General features: G+C 38.3%; 1 protein-coding gene across 1 annotated transcript in view; it reads left to right on the forward strand.

The window, feature by feature from the left end:
- The window catches only part of ptprq (protein tyrosine phosphatase receptor type Q), a 197,557-nt gene that overhangs the window by 158,243 nt on the left and 12,527 nt on the right, over nucleotides 1–26,787 (forward strand). The window contains 7 exon segments of the mRNA XM_043708887.1: nucleotides 256–384; nucleotides 2,657–2,701; nucleotides 9,549–9,575; nucleotides 10,116–10,197; nucleotides 16,735–16,825; nucleotides 23,582–23,658; nucleotides 25,409–25,543. Of these exon segments, the coding sequence (XP_043564822.1) occupies nucleotides 256–384; nucleotides 2,657–2,701; nucleotides 9,549–9,575; nucleotides 10,116–10,197; nucleotides 16,735–16,825; nucleotides 23,582–23,658; nucleotides 25,409–25,543 (586 nt within the window).

The raw sequence follows: 26,787 nt of genomic DNA on the forward strand, positions 1-26,787 counted from the left end.
TGGGACGGCATTATCTATTCCACCCCAATTTCTCCAGTTCTTCTGTATACAGGCAGTATGGCATCAAGGTAAGCAAAGAGCCTGCAAATATTTTACCTGTTAATGCTGCCACAAAAGTGCCCTTTGCAAGGAAAAACAAAGTTGGAAAGTCTTGTCATTTATCTTGTTGCAAATAATGATTGAGTTAATCTTTCTTATAACTATTGTGTTATGTATGTGTACTGACTGTTATTGGTACCTGAAATCCATATGTAGAATAAGACAAAAACAGAAGGAAGGAGGCACATACTCTCCAAGGGATGCAGAAATTATTGACACTAAATTCAAGCTGGACCAGATGATTGCAGTGACCGACCTGGAGCTAAAGGAGGAGAAGCTGACACGGTAAGCTTTTGAAATCCCAGCAGCCAATGAGTCATGACCCTATTCTGACCTGTACTTATTTGCAGTGCCATTATTTACTGAGATCACACTCCTTTTTGAAAGGCCAAATTCCATCATTTAGGAGCTTCATACCAGTTTAAAAAAAGCAGTCAATCTTCCTTGGGTTTAATTCTTCCAAAAAAAAAGCAACATGTTGTTTATGTCTTAAAACGGAATAAGTACACTGAAATTCAAATTGATTTCAAGAAAGATTAAAGGTTATTTGAAAAGTACATGTTTTAACATGATAAATTCTAACTATATTTTGCTCATGTGTTGGTGCAGTTGATTGAACAAAATAGATCAGAAATTCAGGTACAGGATAAAAGAACTGATTGTGAAATGTGAATGAGTGAAAGAAAGAACTTTAGCTTGTAATTACTTTGCTTATTCAACTCACTATCTGCATATCAGGTATAAAATTATATCCATACTTTGCCTTTGTATTTTTGATTGTTCTTCTTTCAAATATGCACTAAATATTAGAAATGTTAAAGGATCAATTCATTCAAATGAAATATTCCAGTGTGATTTAACTTAAAATTGCACATCACAAGAACAAGAAAGTAGTCTGGTAATGCTAAACAATGATAGCAGGAAATAAAATAAAATTTAGAGTAAAGATTAATTAAAAATAATGAAGGAATTGTTTTTGAAAATATTTAGAAACTATTGTGATCAGGGGCCAAACTAATATAGTTCATCTTTGCATGGATGAAGTAAAAATCATTAAATACCTTGATTTAGACTTTGGTACTCACCTTTCCATACCATCTTTTGTGGAAACTTAAAGGACAGGCTGGGGAGGAAATTTATTATGTTCATAGTTTCTCATCTGCTCAATACCTGGTGCCCAGGTTGCTGCTTAAGGAAATGATAGGCAATTTAGAGAGAAATGCCACCACATATGATTAGATTAGATTCCCTACAGTGTGGAAACAGGCCCTTTGGCCCAACAAATCCACACCGACCCTCCGAAAAGCAACCCACCCAGACCCAGTCCCCTACATTTACCCCTGTACCTAATACTATGGGCAATTTAGCATAGCCAATTCACCTAACCTGCACATCTTTGGACTGTAGGAGAAAACCGGAGCACCCGGAGGAAACCCTCACAGACAGTTGCCCGAGGCGGGAATTGAACCCAGGTCCCTGGTGCTGTGAGGCAGCAATGCTAACCACTGAGCCACTGTGACACCCAAAATATGTTTCTCGTAATTTGTGCCATTTGGTAATTTAAGAGCTGCCCAGCAGATCCAATAACCCCCTGATATGAGCTTGATGGCCCAATTTTGAGTTTGTTGTCATCTGTTCCTGTTCAGGCACTGAAAAAGGATAAAAACTCTAAAGAGGCAGACAATTTTAAAAGATGGTCTGTCATTGTTATATTCTTATTTTGACGTGACTAACAATGTAACTAAGGCAGCTACCTGATTTAAGTGACCCCAGACCAGAAGATCAGCCTTAGGCCATTCCCGATCCTTCCAATTTCCCTAACCAGAAGAAACCTAGGCGATTTTTCTCAGAGTACTGTTATCAACAAGACATGTACGCTGCTTCCTTCTGCACCCCTGCATTTTCAGGATCTAAAATCAAACACAAGGTGCCCACATTTGCATTCATAATCCTATACACAATGAATATACATAACATTGGGGCAGTATTAATCCTTATACTCAATTTCTTCACATTAAATGAGTGTATGATTGTATTCTAGTTAAATATGATTGAACATATTTCATCCTACTGTTCATTTCAGGATAATGATATGGGGTTAAATAGCAGCACTAAAATCAATTAGTGTATTAGATGTTATTTTTCTATTTATTTAGATATGTAGACCAATACTTGGGACCTTCATGCATTTTATAACCAGATTTGGAGAGTTTAAATTTTTAAATCACATTTGTATTTCTTTTGAGTTTTCTTGCGTATTTGAATTGTATTAGCTGCTAAATCACTAACTTACAACTGCTACTGCTATCCTTCTGTGAGTGACCATGTTTCACAGCATGAATTATCTCGTGTGACAATGTGAATTGCCATGTTTTACTTGCTGATTTAAAGAACTGGTGTTGTTCAAGAATTACTAGTTGACCTGTTGGCAACAGCCCCTGTGTGCTACCAGCAAATACTCTTATTTAAAGACAAAATGTTAAAGCATGAAATTGAGTTTCAAAATCAACATTTTAAAAATTTACAGACTAACGTTCTGATGGCTCCTTTCTTACAGTTATTCCTCGTTATTCTTTAGACGCAAGGAAATTTATGTCATCCAGTAAGTGAAGTACTTAGTCTGTTGAAGCTTCTGGTGCAATTTCACGCAAAAGTATATCAAGTTACAATAACAGGAACTATAAAATTAGATAAATGCTCCCTTATTCTTAAAGATTTCAGGGCACTTTAGAAATCTGATGACTAAAACATTTTAACATCTTCTTGGTATGTATATTTCGAATGATGACGCAAAGGAAATGATAATAATGTAGCCCACTAACAAGCACCTAATCGGTTACCTAATTTGTGCACCACTCAGTTTTCATATTCTACTCTTGTATCAGTTGAAACTGTCATCTATTCCTTTGCTAGTTCTAGACTTGAGGTTCCTACATTCTCCAAGACAATCTCCCATTTTGTATCCTTAATAAATTTGAGGTCATCCAAAGGTCTGTTTTCTCTGTCCTTACTTGGATGAAGTACTGTTCACACATCACTTCTATGCTCACTAACCTACATTAGCTATCACCTGAGCAACACATCAAATTTAAAATTCTCAAATTCCTCCATAGCTCTTCCCTATCTCTGTAATCTCCAGTGGTTTGACAGTCCTGTTAGAAATCTGTGCTGTTCTCATTATGCCCTCTTGAGCATTCCCAATTTGAACTGCTCCATAGTTGATGGCAATGCTTTCTACAGTGTCAGCCTAAAACTCTGGATTTTCCTCCCTAAATCTCTCTGCTTCTCTTCAGCATATGAAGTTTAGAATGTTTGAAACATCTGGTTGAAATGCCTCTCATTTATTATTGGAACTTCGACATCTGATTGCCTTCTGAATGCATTGAATGAGAATTTTCCTTTCTGATGGTCTAACTGAGGATCAGTTGACTCCAAAAGGGTTTTACCATTCTTACAAAGCTCCAACAAATTGTAACGATAAATGAAATTTATGGCTCCTACATTTCTCTATGGATAGCTAGTTAACACTTCAAACCAAAAATATGACCATTCTTTCTATGCCATTGAACATTAAGTTTAAAAAAGCTGATGTTTAATTTTATGAGACTCTTTATCAATTGATAACATTTTGAAACACCACTGTCACTAAAATAAAAAAAGTCTTGATTATTTGTATCAATAGTTTGAAGCATCAAAATAGCAACACACTAAGAAGGATGTAAATAATTCATTTGAGGAGGTAATGCCAAGTTAGTTTATGGTTAGTCACTTAGTTTAGTACATAGTAGAGCAGAAGCAGGAGATGGTGCCAGAAGACAACCAGCAGCAGAGTACCCCAGTGACCATGTGGATACTAGGTATGGCCCTTTCAGTACTTTGGCAAATATGGTATCACTGTAAAGTTGGACAAACATTATAATCGGGGGTTGAGAGAGTGGTGCTAGAAAAGCACAGCAGGTCAGGCACCATCCAAGGAGCAGGAGAAACGACATTTCATCAAAATTCCTGATGAAAATTCTTGCCCAAAGTGTTGATTCTCCTGCTCCTCGGATGCTGCCTGTCCTGCTGCGCTTTTCCAGCACTGCACTCTCGACTCTGATCTCCAGCATCTGCAGTCCTCACATTCTTGTAACCTTAAAATGCTCCTGTTGCTATTTACTGTGAAAGATTATGCAAGTCCTGGCTTTGCTCAGTAGAGCTAATCAAAATGTTTTGTAGAATTAAATGCAGAAAATACTCTGGGTAGAATAATGTGGACATCTTGGAGTACAAATACATCAATCACTAGGTATTGTGTCCAGCTTTTAAGGAAAAAGCAAACCACACTCTGGCCTTTGGTTCTCAGGAAATAATTGAAAATTAAGGAATTTACACTAATCCTGTATCTAACATTGGTTATATTACAGTTGTATTTACAAGGAAACTGGGCAATCAAATGAGGGAGAAGGTTATGATGGTAGATTTAGATGAGAATAATGAGAGGAAGTTCAAGTGGAGCATAAACATTAACATGGACTGTTGAGTCCAACGGTCTACTTCTGCTGTGTGACTCCAAGTTACGGATACATAGGTAACAGCAACACATTTTTCAGCTCTGATCTCCAGCATCGGCAGTCCTCACTTTCTCCTAACAGATACATAGGTAATCAGGATTTGAATTCTCCATTTGCAGTTTAAATGTCCTGTCAGTTTCAGCCTGCTCCTGTCCCACTGAACTTATCTCCGCGTACCTTGACACTGTCCTGTTCCCCTTATTCCAGGAACTCCCAAAGGATACACTGGCAAGGCCTCCACCTACACTGTGCCCCAGCTCAGTGGATTCTCTATCCAGGAGCACAATTTGGTGAGCACACCACTGACTCACCTCTACAGGTGGCTGTGGAAGAATTGTCCCAGGACTCTACCATTCAGGGCACTCCCAGAGACCAGACATCTGCTCAGCCTCAGGCAGAAGACAATCCCATGCTCCTGGCCATAAATGCCTTTGTAAAGAAGCGCAGACAGGAACAGCATCAGGATTTTCAATGGCTATTGGCAGGCTGGATTGAAGGAAGGAGAAGGCTATCAACATTACCATTACTGTGGTGCATGTGTCTATCTGTCTCCATGGATAAGTTGGAAACTGTCAGGGAGATTCAGGTGTTGCACACTCGGTGTCTGCCAGATATGTGTGTGGTCCTACTTCCATTGGCTCTAGCTGTAGGTACTAAACATCAACAGCAAATTGAGAAGGGGAGGGGACCTTGACCTCACTCGACCTACCCCATGAACAACTGCACAAATCACATTCACGGATTCAGCATTGTCCTACAGGGTATACATATATTTATGGGTAACCTAGCAGTCTATTTGGACTCTGAAATGTATGGTGGAAAGGGGTTTTCTAGATTGCTCTCAACTTGCTCTCTCTTACAAAGATTTCACTGCATGATACTTGGATATGATATGCTGACTGAAGCCTGAACAGCCACATAACCTTAGCACCAGGTGATGTTACTAAGCTCTCTCAATGACAGCTTCTTTTTCCCTTACAGTCAATAGGACAGAGAAAGTGTAGGTAATTGGAAGGGCATTACCTGATGATATCAAGTGTACAATCAGATGGATCATGAAATATTTAGTCAGCAACAGATAAAAATTGAAAGACTGCAGTAATAACAAGGTCATCATTCACTCAGTGACCCCGTTAAATTAAGCCAATCCCCAGATTTGAGATGACTGCCGTTCCCCAAGACACCATGGTTTTACCACCTCATAAGCTCTATGAACTATTATTGAGCAAGCCATTGGGACTGACTAGCCCACCCTCAGAATGACTTGGCAGAACTACCCCAACTTGAAACAACTCTGGAGTCTCCACAATTCCCTGTTTTGATTGCATTAGATTACTTACAGTGTGGAAACAGGCCCTTCAGCCCAACAAGTCCACAACGACCCGCCGATGTGCAATCCACCAAGACCCATTCCCCTACATTTGCCCCTTCACCTAACACTACGGGAAATGTAACATGGCCAATTCGCCTAACCTGCACATTTTTGGACTGTGGGAGGAAACCGGAGCACCCAGAGGAAACCCACGCAGACACATGAGAATGTGCAAACTCCACACAGTCGGTTGCCTGAGGCGGGAAATGAACCCGGGTCTCTGGCGCTGTGAAGCAAAAGTTCTAACCACTGTGCTAACCACTGTGCTACCGTGCCACCCACTGTGCCACCGTGCCGCTCGTTTTACCTACTTGCAATCTCTAGACTGGTTATACTTGACCCACAGGGCTGACTGTGGCCTAATTCCTGGATTGTAAGCCCACAATTCCCTGAATTTTGGCAGGAGTAAGTGCTTGATTGGCCATGGCCAACTCCAGACCAGAATTAGATGTGTCCCTTGACTGTAGTCCCCCTCTGACGTATAGACATGGTAATTTGCTTGCAGCAAATGCGGTGTGTTTGCTCCCTAAACGCCTGGTACAAGCTGCATATGTAACATTGATGTAACCATGTCCACCCCTGACTAGTCAGTGCTCCCCATCGTGACAAGCTGCCTGCTTCTCTCATTATGCTGAAAAGCAATGCAAGTCACAAAGCAGCCTCTAAGGAAGCATAAATTGAATGAGTGTATAGAAGGCAGGATAAGGACCATAAGATGCATCCTCATTAGATGCATGTATGTGTCCCTGCATGAAAGGCAACAAGACAGAAGTATGCAAGTCATTTGTGTCCCCGAGTCCTAATGTAAAGTATTGAAGGGCCAAAACAGTGTGTGAGCTGGCTTAAAGGCTGGCATGCTGATGTGATGAGGTGTATGGTTTGCTACTGCTGACTTCCATGGGAAAGGATAAAGGAAGATGGCAATCATGGAGCATACAGGGACATTGTGATGAAGAACTGAGACAAGTGTTCGACAAGCTTGAGGTGTCTTTTACCTTCTCTGGCGTATATTCTGGGAATTTGTCCTCTCTAGAAAGAGAATTGGAAATAGCACTAGGGGAGTTGGGCTCCTAATGAGATGCAAATAAAGTATTTCTTGTTCAATAGCAAGATTGTGAAGTTGTCATTTAAAGCTTTAGGGGAAATCAGAAAAGAATTCTTTGATGCTGAGATTGCAATTTTTTCATTCTAGCCAAACTTTTCCACCTTTCTCACCATTGCCCATGGCACATCAAAGAAGGGAAAAACCCATCTGTAATTGTCCCAAACTAAATAAACCATAAAGTACTTCTACCATAATGCTCAGTATTTTAATACATTAAACATTAAATAGTTTAAATCCTGATTGAAGGTCCATAAAGCCTATGATGGTTCAGAGAAGACTTGTTGTAATTGTGGTATTAAGCAAAATCAATTCAGAATGTATGCAGGATATTGTTACACATTAGGACCAAAGTAATGCTAAATGGACGTTGTAGAGTTCAAAATATTCAATATCTGTGCTTTTTCTCGATGGCATAATGAATAATGAACACTCATTATTACACTTTTGCATTTCAAATTTTCCTGGTACTGCTAATAAATCATGAAACATGGTGGATTGCAATTTCTTGGCAACTTTGCTGTGTGCATTTCACTATTATAGTTATGGAAAGCTAACATACTGTTTATGGCCATAACAAATCTAGTAAAGAAAATTGTCCAGCTGTGAGATTCAGCTGTAAAATTGCTTGAAGTAAAATCAATACTCTCAATCTGAAATACACATTCTAAAAAAGCATAAAAATATACCATAAAAATATGAACATCTGTGAAAATGGATAGTTTAGGGCTTAAAGAATAGACCCATACTGAAATAAAAAAATAAAAACGTGAATAAAACTCAATAGTAATAAAAAGTTAATGATTCTAGTTGAGAAAGCTTACTCAGAAGATTTTCCGCCTTTGTTTTAAATTTAGAGAGCATAGAAATCATAAAAGTAAATTTCATGGGCCTGAACAGGGATTCTATTGGAGTCTTTCAGGTTCAGAGAGACAGCTACTTATTAGAAAGGGCATGTGGAGGAAAACATCAGTTCAGGTGCATTCCATTTATTCAGCAGCACATGTTTGCCAGAGATTCTGGTATCTACCCACCCAACCTACCATTTTACCCTTGGCTGATGAGCAGGGGATGGAGGGAGGGTTCTATGTGCAGTTAAGTAAAACTTCAGAATTTGTTTTCTTACTTTAGAGGTATTCAAGAGCCCAAGCTATTTGCCTGATCTGGACCTCTCAGCACAGTCAATGTTGGGATGCCAATATACCTTCACACGTAATGCCTGTGGAATAGCCCTTCCCCCTATTCTTGTAACTTACCTCTTTCCATTGCAACACTGAAAAGGTTCAGGACATCTATTTGGGCTCGGGAGGAACTTAGAGTGCAGATGGAACTATGATACAAAAATATGGAGGAGGGCATGTTTTGATAAGGACATAAGAAATCTTCAAGGTGATATTGAGCAACTGGCCAAAAACCTGGCAGATGTCATTCCATGTGGGAAAGTGTGTGGTCATGCACTTTGGTAACAAGAGTCAAAAGAAAGACTATTATTTAAATGAAGAGAGATTCCAAAAAGGATGCAGTGTAGAGGGATCTGGATGTACTTGTCTATGAAATGCAAGCATTGTGATGCAGGTTCAGCAAGTAATTAAGATATTTGACCCATATTGTTAGGGACTTGGTGTTTTAAAACAGGGAAGTCTTGTTACAACATGTTACAGGGAGTTGGTGAGGTACAACCCAAAATGCTTTGTGCAATTTGGTCCTTGTATTTAAAAGAAGAAACTACTGGCATTGGAAGTTGTTTAAAGAAAATTCACTAGTCTTGACTCCTGAGGCGCAGGAGTTGACATCAAGAACAGCAAAACAGGTTAGGTCTTTAATCATTAGACTTTAAATGAAGGAGGGATGATCTTATTGAAACATTAAAGATTCTGAGGGGCTTTGGGTAGATGTTGACAAGATGTTACCACTATTGCGAGAATCTGAAACTAGGAGGCATAGATACAAAATAAGGGGACACTGAAGTGTGAAGAAATGTTTCTCCCGGAGGGTTGTGAGTGTTTGGGATTCTCTACCTGAAAGAGTTGTGGAGGCTAAATGACTGAAAACAGTTAATTGGGGGATTACATAAATTATTGAAATATCAAGCAGTTAAAGGGTGTGTTGAGGTGGCACGTAAGAAGAATTGATGCCTGGAGCAGACCCAGCCATAATCTTGCTGATGACAGGACAGGATTGAGGGGCCAAATAGCCTATTGCTGTTCTTATATTTTTATGTTTTTATGCTTTTTGTGTCATAAACATTGTCATAGTTTTTAAGTATATATATCTAAAATATGTGACAATTTAGTTTAAAATATAAAAATATGCTTTCGCTTTTCATAGTAATAATATTTGTTGCATATACTTTACGCTACTTCTTTGTATATTGTGTCAACTATAAACAAATGCAAAACTTTGAAAAATCTCTACATTGCAGATTACTCAGTTATAGGAAATCCCTCAAGTAAGTGGTTGCAAATTTCTATTTTGTTGTTCATAGCTGGATAAAATTTGATGTGGTTTCGTTTCTATTTTCTGTCAGATTAAAAGACAAGCAATATAAATCATAAAAGCATGACCAATTGCATGGTAACTGGAGAAGGGCTTTTTTTTTCTCCCTCTGGAGAGAACCTTACATATCTGTGTTTCAGCTTTGGAAGCAATGTGGGCTTATTTAAATTCCTTGGAGAGCAGGACAGAATGATAATACTTTCATTGCATTTGTTTTTTATTCCTAATTCCAAGAAAGAACTTCAAGTTCCACAAAAGTCCTCAACACTTATCAAATCTACACATACCCTTTTAACCATCCCTTCAAACAAATCATCACTATTTAAATATTTCCTTATCAGGCCTATGTGCCTTATTCTAAAGAATTGCAGTATCTTAACTCTAGATATTTTTGAGTTCAGTATATAATCCACAGAGTGATCTGTATGTTTGTGACAAATTTTGAAATAAATGATATGATTTTGTAATTTGTTTTGTTCAATCTATCCCACAGGCCCATTAGCAAGAAGTTATTCTTGCAGCATGTAGAAGATCTGTGTGTTAATAACAACATGAAGTTTCAAGAAGAATTTTCGGTATGTCTTCAACAGTTGTCACAACATGCCAAAAATTTAGAAGCTCCACATGTCACAATTTATGTCTAGTTGAGTGTATGTGAGACAAGTGAGAACCTTTGCCTTGATAATCAATACCCAATTACCAAGTTTAATGTTTATATAGTAACATTACACTAATTTTGACTTTTCACTATAGGTGGCAACCTGATCGGAATCATTTGCCAGCCACTTCCGTGTAGTTGATCCTCTGCAGACCACCCCAGATTGACATTTTTTCTTTCTGGGGTGCCACTATATGTGTTCATTAGGCAGAGGGTAATGCTACAAAATTCTATTGAACTATTTGTAAAATTCTGTTATCCTTGAAAGTATCAAGATCATTTTCAACGCACCAGTTCTCCATTCAGAGCAACTTTAAATTTAAATTAAAATTCCGTTTTGAATCAATGGCAGTCACTCTTACCTCACCTCTGGTTTCATGGTATGTTTCATAATTCTGTGGAAATTTCGGGGCCTCTGCAGTAAAAACCACAACAACAGTTTAGGCTAATGTGATGTAGCCCAACCTCCGAATGCTGAGCAGTAGAGGCAGACACAATGGATAGAGATGCTAGTTCATCTCACTCACCTTCTCACTCAAATGTGGGAAGGATGTGCCAAACACCAGACAGGGCCAGTCAACTGCCAGAGCATCAGGTATAATGCAAACAGTTAGCCCAATTAAATTGTGACTCAGTACAAGGCTACTTTCATCCCATAAGAAATATTTTTTATTAAGTCATTTGATGTACCCACGAAGCAAACCTGGAAGATATAATAATGTAGGTGCATAAACTATATATCATATTATGTCATCAAGAGGAATTGCACAGGGCAAGTAACACTGATGGCGCATTTGTTACTCACAGGGTGACAAATGGGTTGCAATTTGTATGAATGTTTCCAGAGAAAATGAGGTTCAGCGACCATATTTTTGTTCATTCCCTCTGGCTTTCCCTGTCATTGGGATGCAACTGTGTCTTCTTGTTAACCTGTTTCATGACTACTATCTTGCAAAATCATCTTATGTCATCTAATGCTGCTGCTTGCTTTCCGTGTAGATAATGGGATTTAAACAGCCTGACATGGTTCCTCCCAACAGGTTAGAGAACTAGTGGGAAGTCAGCATTACCTCTGTAGGGAAGCCCAACAGATTAGATGCCTGTTTAACTAGCTAGCGGGGGACACCCCCTTGAGTTAGGACCCTGTTGGTAGAACCCCATTCTGAAAGAGCTGCCAGTGAACAGAACTGACAACCGCTGATGGTGCTCCAAGGACTTCAGGAGGAATTGTTGCTGGTTCCTGGGCTCAGATGAGTGAGAGTGGGACAGGAGTGACTGCTGGGGGCTCTGGGACACAGGCAGTGGGGTGCTTTTCACTAAGCTCTTCCACAATACCCCTACCATACCAGGTTCCCCAGTCAAAATGTTTGACGATGAGGGATTCGTAGGTTTGTGGGAACCTTACAGAGTTATACTGGCCAGCCTTTAAGAGATAGGAAAAGTCACGTAACTCTCTTTGATCCTTGAGACACTACTAAACTTAATTGGATTGTCAATTAGCTTATTAATTAGCCTCATTGACATCTTGCCGAAAGCGAGCAAGAATCCTGCATCAGCCTCTTCCATGAGGTTAATGTCCAGCCACGCCCATTCCTATGGTTCCTGCTTTGATGGGATGACTAAAATCAATCCAGAGATTTATGAATAAGTAGCTTTTCTGAACAGTTCAGTTCAATTTTTATTTTTAAATGGAGACACTTGTATTCTAGTCATGCCTCTCTTCTTGAATATCTCTATATGTCTGTTTATTAATCTCTCCCTCTTGGGAGGGAAGTGGCCTTGTGTATCATTATACTGGTCCATGAGAAATCCCAAAATTGCCTGCATTAAATCCGAAGCTGTGATGGCTGGCCAACGCTGTCTGCTGTGTAACACTTCCTGCACCATTTGCGTGAGTGAATAGGAGGGCTAGATGTTGTGTTATCTTTAGAAATAGTATCCTCGTCCTTTGTATTCCCACTCTTCTCTTGTATTTCAGCCATCTAGTATATTCCAGTCATGCTTCTGCCATTGGGGCTCCTGTCAGTTGGTCCTTGCATGGTTATTTCTGCCATGCAGACCTTCCACACGCAATATAAATCAACTGTCCAAACCTATTTGCAAGTATGTATCATTTTTCATCTTCTGGAAAATAAAAGGCTAACATTCAAAAGAAGCACACTTGTGTTCCACTATCAGTGATACCATATGATCGCGTCTTTATTCATTTGTGACATTGCAACATTTCTGGTCCATTCCTAGTAAACTTCTAAATGTAGTAGTAAGCCATTTCTTAGACCATTGCATGTGGTGAAGAAACATCCATAGTGCTGCAATGAAGGGAGTATTTAATCCAGTGAAGAAGCAGCAATATATTTCTACACCAGGAATGGTCTGTAGCTTGGCGGGGAACTCGCAGGTTGTGGTGTTCCCTTGTGCCTTCTGAACTTGTCCTTCTGGGAAGTAGAGGTCAAGAGTTTGGAAGGAGTTGTCAAAGGAGCATTGGCAAGTTGCTGCAGTGCAGGTCAATGTGCACACTCTTGCCACGGTAACTCATTAGGAAGGGAGTGAATGTTTAAGATGATGGATAATGTGCAAATCAAACAACATGCATTGTCCTGCATGGTGTTGGGATTATTGAGTGATGGAACTGCACTCATCCAAGTAAATGGAAAGTGTTTAGTCACATAACTGACTTGAGCCTTGTAGACCATAGATAGGATTGGGGGAATCAGGATGTGAGTTTCTTGTCAAAAAAATTCCAAGCCTCTGATCTGTTCTTGTAGCCACTATTTATTTGGTTAGTCCATTCAGTTTATACAGTTCAGCTTCTGATCAATGGTAACTCCCAGGTTTCTGATGCTGGAGGATTCAATGAAAATAATACCATTGAATAACAAGAGAGGATGGTTGGATTCTGTCTTGTTGGAGGTAGTCATTGGCTGGCAGTTGTGTGACACAAATGGTAACATGCAACTCATCAGCCCTAGCTCCAACATTGTTCCAATCTTACTACATATGGGCACAGACAGCTTCAGTATCTGAGGAGTTGCAAATAGTGTTGAAGCTTATGCAATCAGTGGTGATAAATTCCCATCTCTGCTCCTATTGTGAAAGAAAGGTAATTAATTATGCAGCTGAAAATGTTGGGGTCCAGAATACCACCTTGGGCTGGTAAGAACAACATATAAAGTTTAAATTATATTTGTATTTTTTCTGTTGAGAAGGTAAAGACTTGGTTAGTCACTTTTAAAATTTCATTCCTGAGCTTGGTGCAGTGATGATGAGAGGTCGGGAGGTTAGTTTTGGTTGCATACATTTTGATGATGTTTTCTGACCTTTATTTGAAGAGCTTGGGTGTTAACAGTTAAGTAGACTAATAAAAATGGTAGAAGAAAATGAAAGATGTGCTGTTGCCTAATAACAGAGATTCAGACATACAGAAAAACACAACAGTCCAGAAAGTCAGTCAATGTGTGATGTATGCTCGACAATGAAGGATTACTGGACACAGTTTAGGAAATCCATGTAGTTGCTCTGAAGTAACCGTGAATTTAGTTTGCAGTTTGCATTAGGTGTCTTGATGAGAGACACCATTGAAGGAATAAAGCATTTAGAGGTTGCACAGAAATTCATCTTAAAAAGCCAGTTAAAGCTATATCTGTATGTGTTTGATTGAAGTATCATTGTCTGGAAATGGTGGTTACCTCATTAAGATTTGAGTGTTTGTAAGAATAAAAGGAATAGAATGAGTTTGAATTCTTTTCTGATTTCTGGAATGATGTTTTTTTCAAATTTTATTTTAGTCTAGTATAACATAGTGCATGTCTTTAAACCTTGTATTATGAAACCAATTCATATTTAATATTTCATTTTAAGTACTTCATTTTGAAAGAATATGGAGATGCCTGGATTTTATTTAAAGGCTCAATGGAAAGATATTAGCACTTTTTTTCAAGCAATTCCTCTCAGAATTATATGATTGTGATAATTGTTGGTGTTGGTTACTTGAACTCAATTCAGGAAAAAACTCTTGTTTTTGACTAGGCTTTATAGCTAGCCAGTATAAACAGTGGTTTCAAGCTTAGAGTTTTTGTTTTAGATTTATTTGGGAAAGGTCTTCTAAGAACAAAGTGTTCGGCAAAAGTCTCCAGTTTCTGATGCACCTTTGTGGTGAATTAAATGTGAAACCTAATTGTTCTTATGGAAGTCAGTGATGAAATGAACTTCTCAAGATTGTATTTCCTGAGCTAACTATGTCTGCTAAGACCACAGGAAAAACTGTAACTTGACCATATGTGCAAGTCCACTGGATGGACAGACTTTGGAACAGTCTATACCTTTTTTTCGTCCTCCGTAAAAAGCACCCTTGGACAGAAAGGGTGGAGAAATTTGTTTATTTTCCAGTGTGTGTGCATAACACACAAATTATGTGTGTTAACCAATTGTGCATCTTCATTGGATAGATTTTGTCTTATAATAAATCACTAATGTTTACCAAAGAAATTTAGTTGATGGATCTTTTCACAGAGGAGAAGCACATGAGTGGCCTTATTAGGACTTAGGTAAAACACTTTAAATTTATGTTCTGACTAGTGCAGCAGTGGGACTAGAGAAAGACGGGGCACTGCTCTGCTCCCATATTGGATATAAAACCTGTTAATAAATTATTTTATTTTTTCAGTTAGATGTACACTGACAATCTCTTGTGAACACATTCAATCACTGGCCTCCATGGTCAAAAATAAAATAGAGTTAGGATCTAATAAACCAGGTTTCACTCTAGGATCTGACTTGTCTGGTATTAACATCAATTGGGATCATAACATTGCCAAGTGCCCACTGGATGGGTGCTCTATCCAGTTTTGCTTTTTAAATTTTTCTTCTGTAATGGATTGAAGCAATTGGGTGGCTTGCTTAACTGTGTCAGAGAGCAATTAATAGTCAACCATATTTTATAGGTCTGAAGTCTAGGGAGGCCTCCAGGTACCTTGCCTCAAGGACATGAGTAAATTAGGTGGGATTTTATGACAATATAGCCATTTCATAGTCACTGTTACTTAGACTATCTCTTTACTGTAGATTTGTTAATTAATTGAATGTGAATTTTGTTCGGCTCCACTTCTCCCCTATAATCGTGTATGATTGACTCATCCTGGTGAACAGATCATTGGATGTTTAATCCACTTGAATTTTGGCATAGGGAAATTATTCTATTGAATCTACTCCCACACATTCTCCTTTGGTTGGATGGAATGCTATATATGAAGTCCTCATTAGATACTAAATGACAAGGCAACATTTCTGGATCTTGCTCAATATGGTTGTTCTCCCAGCAAATTGAGGCTACATTTCAGGTCCAAAGAAATTTGGGTCCCCAATCTTTCACAATGACTTTGATGGCAGGTTAAAGGAACCCACTGACTGGTTCTCCAGGGCTTACTTCACTTTTTGCAAGTTATAATTAGAAACTGGGGAAGCTGTGCAGAAATTCCAACTAATCATCTTTCTCAATGTATTCCAAATTAAGATACTTCCACTTATTTTCAAGACTGTCTCCAATTGATCTACTTTTGCATCAGTAAGATGCCATTTAAGATACTGATTCTGTGACTGCTCTTTTTTAATCAATGGAAATATTGAAATTTAAGGCAGAAATGTGAACAGAATCAGGAGTCTTCCTGCCACCAAATCCTTTAGACCATCTGATTGTCTTATGAAAGAAAAGATGTACAGAATTTAGTATTAGGAAAACTGGTAGGAATCTCACATCACTTTTTAATAGAAGGCCTGATACATTTATGAGGAAATCAGATAGTTAACTGGACACTGTGAGGCGTCCTGTGAGTCTAAGGTGGAAATCTCAGCCCCAAGAGTTGCCGACCATTCATAGTCCAAGGAAGTAGGTAGCCTGCATTGGAATCCCCTTTCCTATAAACATACACAAGCACACTTTCACGCGTGCACACGCACACATGTCAGAACTTGTCAGGCAATCTTCTGGAGGCAAAGGAGACCCTAATGAGTCTCTTTACTCCTTGAATCTTCATTAATCCCTGTGGGGCAGGGATATTTTGATTGAAGTGGCTCATTTCTAAACCCAATGGCACTCATTCTATATGGGGCAGTATTCCTGTTGTCAGGAGTCAGATATGGACACTGTTGTGCAATCATCCAAGCCTACACATCACCTTGCTCACTTTAGCAAGCTCGCTGAATTTTGTTGGTATTCCAGTTTTAGACATTGTTAAATTTTTCTGCCTATTATGTTTGCTTAAGTATGGTACTTAAGTTGCTATAGTACTTAAGTGATACGTTGTAAACCAGTTGCAAGACTCAAAAGAGGATGCTTAGCTTAGTTTGGAAACAGATCTCCCGAGCAGGAAGTTTAATAGTACTGGATTCATGGCTATTCATGGATATTTTTATCAGTTTTGATTGTCAGAAATGACAGTTTGAAATATTTATTTTAAAGGAACTCCCCAAACTGGGTCAGGAACTTACATCATCTGATGCTGACTTGCCCTGGAATCGAACCAAGAATCGCTTTGCAAATATAAAGCCCTGTAAGTTCTATTAAATTTTTCGATTAGAGGACCTTTGCAGAAGTATTATCTGAAATATTTTTCAGAAATGTTTCAATTAATATGTGAAGTTTCAGTTTTCGAGACGATGTCAGTAATGGTGCAAAAATTTTGATGTATTGTTCTAAATGCTATAAACAAATACCATTTTATATCTGATCATAATAGAGATCAGTAAAGTTCTCCAGCTAATTAAGTCAAATGATGTTATATTTTTGAGAAAATGTTGTATTTTATATTAAGAACATGGGGACAACATACACAAGTGTAAAATATTTTCTGCAATAGTTCTTTGTGTAATATTTATTCAGTTAGATTTAAATTAAGGATCGGGGATTGGTGCTACAACAGCCATCTTTTCCCCAGAAAGACAATAAGATTTTTGTTAAAGATCAGTTCTATCTCCATTTTAGCATATTGTTTTCCAAATCAAATATTTACTCATCTGAAAGTGCTAAAAAAAATTGATGAATTAGCTGATTCTTGTTTTGTCCCCTCTATTATTTGTTTCTAATTGATTTCACAATCATGAAGCACATGTTTAGAGGTCAAGTGAGAAATAACAGCCAAGGCTGTTGTCAAACTGACCACTAGGAGATGCACAGGAGCTGCTTGGAATGACTTAGTCTCTAGATTTCTTTTCCTTTCTTTGATGGAACTACCTGGTTTCTGCTTGTTGCATTTTGGTAAAAACGCAATTCTGTCAATAACTCTCACCAAATACAGTTGCGGTCCTTCAGTTTGGTTCTCAGTTAATAAGTCCCCATTAAATTTGGTAAAAAATTCATACCAACCTAGTTCATTTTGATAACTGTGTTGGGGATTACAATTAGCTTTGTCACACAGGCTAAAGACATTAATTTCAGCACCTACTCTGCTTCTGTAATGAGATTATGGGTATGTATAGAAGTGGCAATCTGGGCAGACAACTACCATGCCGAAAACACACCCAGTTGGCACATACAATACCCTGCCTGTTATTTTTTACAGCCATCAGTGTACATTAATTCAAGTGAAACAAATGAAAAGCAGTTCATGATTAGTATTGGTAAGGGAAATGGCCTAGTGCTGGGACATGGCCAATGCTATTATCACTGGACATTACTCCAGAAACCCAGGTAATATTCTGGGCACGCAGGTTCAAATCCTATTGTAGCAGATGGTGGAATTTGAATTCAATGAAAAAATCTGGAATTAAGAGACTAATGATGACCACAAATTGATTGTTGGAAAAACCCACCTGGTTTACTAATGTCCTTTAGGGAAGGAAACTACCATCCTTACCTGGTCTAGCCTACATATGACAGCAGACCCAGAGCAATGTGGTTGACTCTTAACCCCTCTCCCCACCCTGCTCTGGGCAATTAGGGATGGCAATTAATGCTGGCCTAAACAGTGTCACTCTCATCCCATGAATAAACAAAAAAAAGTAGTGATATACACTGTTAGTAATCCTGAACAATGCATTTCCCAATCAGATGAAATCTTCCTAAGCATTGAATGACATGGGCATTGGTGAAAAAGTCTTATTTTTCCCCAGTGTTAAACGGTGAAACAGGATTAACATTAGTGAGCAGTGAGAGATCTATTTGTATGCATTCTCGTGAATTAACATACCATTATTAGCTAATCTCACATTATTTATGTTACATTTCTCATTCTCCCACCTGCCAGATGAAAAACAAATAGTGATAATTCCTGACATGAAAGTCAAATGTCAGCTCTCTGCTTGCTCCTCTGGATCTCCATCTCATATACCAAGCACCAACATTACAGGGCACCTGCTGTGGGCAGGGTTCACATGCACCGCCTGTCCACAGATCTTGGCTTCTGACACACGCCAGTATAATCACAGCCTCATGGCACATTTCCACTTAGAATATGATTCTGCACTTCAGTGCTGCACTTTGAGATACACAATCAGTTCTCAATGGTATGCTGATACCAAGACATATTGAGTGCAGCGATAGACATCCATCTCATGGATTTAACCAGGGTGCTTTCTTGCTTGGTGTCTCAGCACTAGTCTTTTCCCTTTTTGAGTGCTCGCAACATCCCTGCCTTGCTCTGCCTTGTCTTTTTGTGCCACGTCCCCTCAGCCACAGCTGAAATTCTAAAAGTAGTTGTTTCTTGTCTTGCCTTTTAGTACAGTCACAAAGACAAGCAGCTTGTTATTAGTGACCAGTAAAGGAATAGACACGTTGCTGTACATTATTGTGCTCACAGCTTCACCATGTGTCATCAGTGTACACAGTAAACACACTGCAAGTACATCAACCAAATGAGTATGTCTAAGTCTGAGAGTCAAATCAAGGGAAATTCTCTCTTCAGTCAGGCTCAGTAAGTCAAGGGTAATCTCCAATATCAGTCCAGGCGCTGTGATACAGTCAGTCATCCCCTTTTGGTGGTAAGGTCCATGCAAGGATGCATGGGAGGTCAGTCAGAGCTGCATAGAGATCAGTCTGGGATCTGGAGTGTCATCAGTTGGTCTATACGTCCCAATCTGTCAAGAGGTGGACCACAGTCAGTCCTGGGGATCCATTCACTAAAATTCAAGCGGCAGTTATTTGGGGACACTGCTGGGAAGGGAAGCTGTGAAAGTCAGTAATGGGGATTAGAAGCAGCATACAGAGATGCAGAGTTATGAAGCGGAGTAACTTATAAATAGATATTTGTAAAGGGGAGGCAGTAGAGTAATTCAGGAGTGGTTTTGGTCCTGGTAGTGATGACGTGATGAATGTAGGGCTCCCCACTGCTCATTTTGGCTCTTGCTTCCCTACTGTGGGATTTTGTTTTCCTGGAATGAGGCATCAGAAGAGTGAGATGAATGTATTTGCCACATCTGTCAGGGATGAGGTATTCCGAGACAGTGGGTCAGCCGCACAGAGGCCATGTTGAAATAGTTTTTTGGGATGTTGGGATAGGTCAGAGCATGTTAGGGAAAGATTTCAGTGCTTCTCTACACCACCCAATCGATCAGGACCTCCACGTCCCTTTCCACAAAGTGAGATGCCAATTTTCTCTTGTCTGCCATGTCTGAGGAAAATGCTATAATTGATGAAATTAATGTAATTGGTCTCTCACTGAGTCATAGAGTCATAGAGATGTCCAGCACGGAAACAGACCCTTAAGTTCAACTCGTTCATGCCGACTAGATATCCGAAAGTAATCTAGTCCCATTTGCCAGCACTTGGCCCATATCCCTCCAAACCCCTCCTATTCATGTACCCATCCAAATGCCTCTTAAATGTTGTAATTGTACCAGTTTCCACCACTTCCTCTGGCAGCTCATTCCATACACGGACCATCCTCTGCGTGGAAAGATTGCCCCTTAGGTCTCTTTTATATCTTTCTCTTCTCATCCTACATCTATGCCATCTAGTTCTGGGCTCCCCTAGCCCAGGGAAAAGACTTTGTCTATTTATCCTATCCATGCCCCTCATGATTTCTATGAGGTCACCCCTCAGTCTTCGACACTCCAGAGAAAACAGCCCCAGCCTATTCAACCTCTCCCTATAGCTTAAATCCTCCAACCCTGGCAACATCCTTGTGAACCTTTTCTGAACCCTTTCAAGTTTCACAACATCCTTCCAATAGGAAGGAGACCAGAATAGCACATAATATTCCTAAAGTGGCCTAACCAACATCCTGTACAGCCGCAACATGACCTCCCAACTTCTATACTCAATGCTCTGACCAATAAAGGGAAGCATAGCAAATGTTTTCTTCACTATCCTATCTACCTGCTTCTCTACTTTCAAGGAGCTTTGAACCTGCACTTCAAGGTCTCTGTTCAGCAACGCTCCCCAGGACCTTACCATTAAGTGTATAAGTCCTGCTAAGATTTGCTTTCCCAAAATGCTGAGGCTGAAGCACACATTTTTGCAGGTTGTATTTTGACAATAAACAGAAGTTTATTAAACAAAAGGAATGAAGACAAAACAGAACTAACCAACCAATTTATTATAAACAAATTCAAAGTTTTAAACACACAGTAGAAGTAAAATCTCATTAATCTCAAAACACTCCTTTACAAGTTTTTAAAAATTCCAATGTACAGTACCCAATAGCAACCCTTCTACAATACATGAACCAGAATCCCATGTTCTAACAGTTTGAAACATTTAAGATAACTGCCCCTTTAACTCTGAGATTGGAACCTCAGACAGCTTACTCCTGCAGTTATCATACACTTGGGTTTAAACTAACTCAGCTTCCAATCCTGTTCAGGGTTTTATCCAAACACTTTCAATTGGTGACTATCACTAACTCCTGACTTTAAGGTGACTGAATTTTACTATATTCTAGTCTTCTCAGGAGTACTGCTTTGTCCATGTATCTCCATGCAAGCACTTCACAAAACTGCTCCACTCAAAATAAAACTCAAACCAGAAGTCTCCCCCTCCATGCTATGGGTGCATCTATCCAAATTTTAAAAATCTTGGGCCAGAAATGTGGAACAGAGACCTTGAGGTACAATTTGTCCACCTTTCTCGATCATAAAATTCCAACGTAAATAAAACCCATTAAGCTGCCAAAGTAATTCTCATGAACTGTTCTAAAACAAATGACTATGGCTATAGAAATACTAATAAGTTAACTATTAACTTCAGATGCACAGAAAACTCTTATGTTATTAACTCAATTTTCAAAACTCAAAATAGTATTCGAACTTTATGTTAATCAGATTGTTGATATCTACAAAGCAACATGTCATGTGGCAAAAAACACGCCATGTTATTTCAAACAGTTTTTTGTCTTTTTGTTATGGATTAAAACAAATTAGACAAAATATTGATATGAAGAAAGAGAATGAAGTGAAATTAAGGAAATAATCTTAAGAATTCTTTAACTTGAAGTTAGACTGTAAAGTTTAATATTATCCTTATTAAAGCCTTTTTGTGTTTTAAGCTACTAATGAAATTATGTTTCACTTAAAGCATCTGGAAATAGTAAGATTTATGAGAACTTTAACATCAGTCAATTTGAACTTTTCAAGATGCAAAATAAGTTTAACATTATAAAGTGCACCTTTAATATCACTTATGCAAACATTAAACTACAGGTGCATGAAGCAATATATTTAATACCTTTTAAGATTTGTAATCTAATCCAACTGCTCAATCAATTTAGCATTCTTTACTTTTTATTCGCAAACTGAAAAGTTAGAAATGTAGAATCTGATTTCTATAGACTGTAACACTGTATTTCAGGGGTATTTGTAAGTATACTGCAGTAAATCAAAAAAAAATCTAAATCAAGTTCATCATGAAGCCAAGGCTAAGATCTTATCAGAAAACAGAAATTGTCAGAAAAACTCAGCAGGTTCTTCAAAAGGTTGTGAGAAAGGGTCACTCGACCCAAAGTTTTAACTCTGATTTCTCTCCACAAGTGTTGCCAGACTTAGAGTCATAGAGATTATACAGCATGGAAACAGACCCTTCGGTCCAACCCATCCATGCCGACCAGATATCCCAACCCAATCTAGCTCCACCTACCAGCACCCAGCCCATATCCCTCCAAACACTTACTATTCATATACCGATCCAAATGCCTCTTAAATGTTGCAATTGTACCAGCCTCCACCACATCCTCTGGCAGCTCATTCCATACACATACCACCCTCTGCGTGAAAAAGTTGCCCCTTATGTCTCTTTTATATCTTTCCCCTCTCACCCTAAACCTATGCCCTCTAGTTCTGGACTCCTCGACCCCAGGGAAAAGACTTTGTCTATTTACCCTATCTATGCCCCGCTGAGCTTTTTGTTTCTGTTTCTGATTTATAGCATTTGGAGTTCTTTTGGTTTTTATCTTATTAGAAAATATGGCAGTCTGAAATTTAGGTCAATTCTGCATCATTTTTATGATTTGGAGATGCCGCTGTTGGACTGGGGTGTACAAAGTTAAAAATCATACAACACCAGGTTATAGTCCAACAGGTTTAATTGGAAGCACACTAGCTTTCGGAGCGACGCTCCTTCATCAGGTGATTGTGGAGGGCTCGATCGTAACACAGAATTTATAGCAAAAATTTGCAGTGTGATGTAACTGAAATTATACATTGAAAAATTGATTGTCTGTTAAGCCTTTCATCTGTTAGAATACAGTGATAGTTTCACTTTCATGTGTAAATCACAAAATCTTTTTTTAAAAGTTGCATTCTCGGGTTAGCTGTTAACAATGGTGATAGCTAGACAACACCTTCAACATATTGTCTAGCTATCACCATTGTTAACAGCTAACCCGAGAATGCAACTTTTAAAAAAAGATTTTGTGATTTACACATGAAAGAAATGAAACTATCACTGTATTCTAACAGATGAAAGGCTTAACAGACAATCAATTTTTCAATGTATAATTTCAGTTACATCACACTGCAAATTTTTGCTATAAATTCTGTGTTACAATCGAGCCCTCCACTATCACCTGATGAAGGAACGTCGCTCCAAAAGCTAGTGTGCTTCCAATTAAACCTGTTGGACTATAACCTGGTGTTGTGTGATTTTTAACTTTGCATCATTTTTAGCTCATGTCGGAAGAACTGCCTTTGATGTATTAAGCTGTGTCTGAAACACAAGTTGGAAAGCATAATATTCCTTGACGAATGTAGCTTCACTTTTTCCTCCAACTTATTTGAAACGGCCACTGTTAGCTTATGTATATGATATATCGGCACTATACATATGATTTAGAATGAATTAATGACATTATCAACAAACATAAATTTCTTTTATGTAGATAATAACAATCGAGTGAAGCTCATGCTTGAAGCTGGTGTCCCAGGATCTGATTTCATCAATGCTAGCTATGTTGCAGTGAGTAGATCAATATTTCTTTCTCCAGCAGCCACAGAGATCAAGACAAATATACTTAAAATTAACTTCACTAACCATCATAAGAATGTAGCATTGCCATTAATTACAATACCAATTATGTTAGATTATTTAAAAGCATTTAGAGTTCTACTAAAATTCACCATGGGATGCACTTTCAATGGCAAGGCAACTTTTTATGGTTAACACTTGAGTAGCTGGTCATGACACCCTATTGAACTACAGTGGTGAAGGTATACCCACAGTGTCATTAAGTAGAGAGTTCCAGAATTCACAATGTAGTCACAATGAATAAACAACATTGCTGAAAATAATTTAAATTTTCTATTCCTTTCTAGTTGTTGTTGCCTTAGAAAAATACACATGAGCCTCCCTTCTCCGAACTACTAGCTAATCGCTTGTCCCTAAAATGATTCTCATTTTTTATCTGTACATAGATTGCTGAAATTCCTGATCTAAGTTATTTGTATTGTTTGATTAATAGATTATTCAATTATTTGTTTTATTCAATTATTTGTTCCTGCATGTTGTGACCTCTTGCAAACATAATTTCTCCATTATCTTTACTGCCTTAAAATATGAAAATTGATTTTTTCATATATTATTCCCTCACCAAATACCATATGCTCCATAACCGATAATTATCACTTATTAATTCCTTTTTCATATTCTCATTGAATATCTCTCAATGTGTGTTTGACCACAGTACAGTTGCCTATAGAATGATGGCATATTAGTAAAGATTACTTTCTAATAGCAGGAAAGAGAGAGACTTGCAATGACAAAAAAAAAGAAAACTTTCCTTTTTTACAATTGATGGCAAAAGTACAAACAGGTTCATTTTGCATGTGCTTTGACTTTGTTACAATTAAAGAGTGAAGAAAGAGCTTTTATTTTATATAACATCCTTCTTATGACACATGCAAAGACAAAGCTGGAGGTTGGACTGGGAGGAAAATCTGCAAGGTCAGTTTTGGATCAATGATTCCACCAAGTAGGGGTAGCTGGCTAATGAGTGGTAATTAACTTACCTTGAACCCAGATTGGTGATGTTACCCAGATCATACCTAGAGCAAATAGGTAACTGACAAAGCGTCATTAGAGATGGCCTCCCTGTTTCAGGCCACAGTCCCAGTATGGCCTTATTAATTTACTTGAATGAAGCTATGCATTAGTATGGACTAGTTGTGCTGAATGACTTGTTTTTAATTCAATATAATGTCGGGAAACAATGCATCCAACTTCCTCTTAATAAGATCCTATAACAGCAATGAGATAAATTGAACTTTTTTTCATGCTGCTTATAATAACATTGGAAGGATTGTGAGAAATTCTGCAAATAGTGCTATGAAATATCCCCTATCCAGATGTGACCTCAGTTTTTTTTTTATTTAACATATTTTCTAATCAACCTGTTCAGAGATGTCATTACGCACCTCAGAGCAATTGGGATTTGAACCTGGTCTCCTAGCCCAGGGGTAGAAACTCTACCTCTCATCTGATGCTTCTGACAGTGCAACACCCCTTCAGTCCTTTTTGAATGTATATTCAAGCTAATAAAGTGGGAGCTTGATTCCATACATCTGATAGAATAGTAAACGTGCTAGATCTTAGGATAGCTGACAGAACTATTTTTTGAAATATAACATTGATAATAATTAGAACATTGTTATATATAGCCATTTTATTTTAATGTATTGTTCCTTAATCATTATATTTGCTATTTTAATAGGGTTACTTATGCCCAAATGAGTTTATTGCTACTCAAGGCCCTTTACCAGGAACAGTGGCAGATTTTTGGAGAATGATTTGGGAGACAAGAACTCAATCCATAGTCATGTTGACACACTGTTTTGAAAAGGGCAGAGTAAGTCGCTGTTAAGACAATGACATGCTGTGGAATGGAACATGTGTGCACACTATTTTAGTGAACAGATTAATGAAAATAGCTGGTCAGACATATCAGAATGACAAATTTTAAAAAGTTATTTCATGAAAATGCAAATCAATATTTGTCATAAATTATAATTTCATGAAGTAAAGCATCAGGATTATTGGTTGATTAATTCCGCAAAATATTAATTGAACTGAACTTATATGGGTATATTCCTAGAAGCTATGCCAGTATTACATTAACCTGCGCTCCACCATAACATGCAAAGCTAGTGAGAGAGTATCTTGTTTACGTGAAGCTTCCAGACATTTGTTCCAATGAGTGTGTGTCAGCCCCAGGCTGCTGGAAACTCTGGCACTATTGCCATTCAGATGGATATACTGATTAGCCCCTAGCTCCAAGAAGCAATCTGTAAAGCCTCTTTGGAGGTTAGCCTATTATAAATCTTTTACAGAGTGTGACAGAATAGGTGTGGATTAAATGTTACCTCTGGCTGATGAGTCTAGAGCCAGCTCACAACTCTTAGAATAAGGATTAGGACATATAAGACGATGAGGAGGAACTTATTCATTCAGAAGATGGTGAATATTAGGAATTCTCTATGCCAGAAGGTGCAAAGACTAAGTCATTTGGCACTTTCCAGACAGAAATCAATTGTTATGAAGAATAATCATATTAGAGTCAAAATGTTAACTGTTTCTCTTTCCACAGATGTGGCAGACCAGTTGGGTCTTTGTTTTCATTTCATATTTACAGTATCCATAATACTTGTTTTTATATAGAAATAGTTTTCTGGATATTGCTGACATCTAGATAACAAATAATGGATAAAAATAGTGTTTTGCTAAGTGACCATCTATGATCTCTACGATTGGTAGTGCAGGCTCAGTCCCACTCCTGCCCCAACATTGAGGTCCTGCATTTACGTGCCCTACTTACGCAAACTCACTTATCCAATCAACACTCACTGTGTAATGTTCTATCCACTGACACTAATGTTTGCTCATTCATTGTTTTTTGGAAATAATCGTGCGAACTGCATTGTATAATGTAAATGTGCATTTTATGTCTTCACACAAGTCATTGACCGTGACATCCTCTGGAAATGCAACTCCCCATAAATGTTGGGACTTTACTGTATTTCCTTTGTTCCCATGTCAATTTTGATAAGTTTTACAATGTGTCTTCAAACTGTCAGACTGTTTTTGAGCTTGTCC

The sequence above is a fragment of the Chiloscyllium plagiosum genome, chromosome 19 (genome assembly GCF_004010195.1).
Source record: "Chiloscyllium plagiosum isolate BGI_BamShark_2017 chromosome 19, ASM401019v2, whole genome shotgun sequence".
NCBI classification, from domain to species: Eukaryota; Metazoa; Chordata; class Chondrichthyes; order Orectolobiformes; family Hemiscylliidae; genus Chiloscyllium; species Chiloscyllium plagiosum.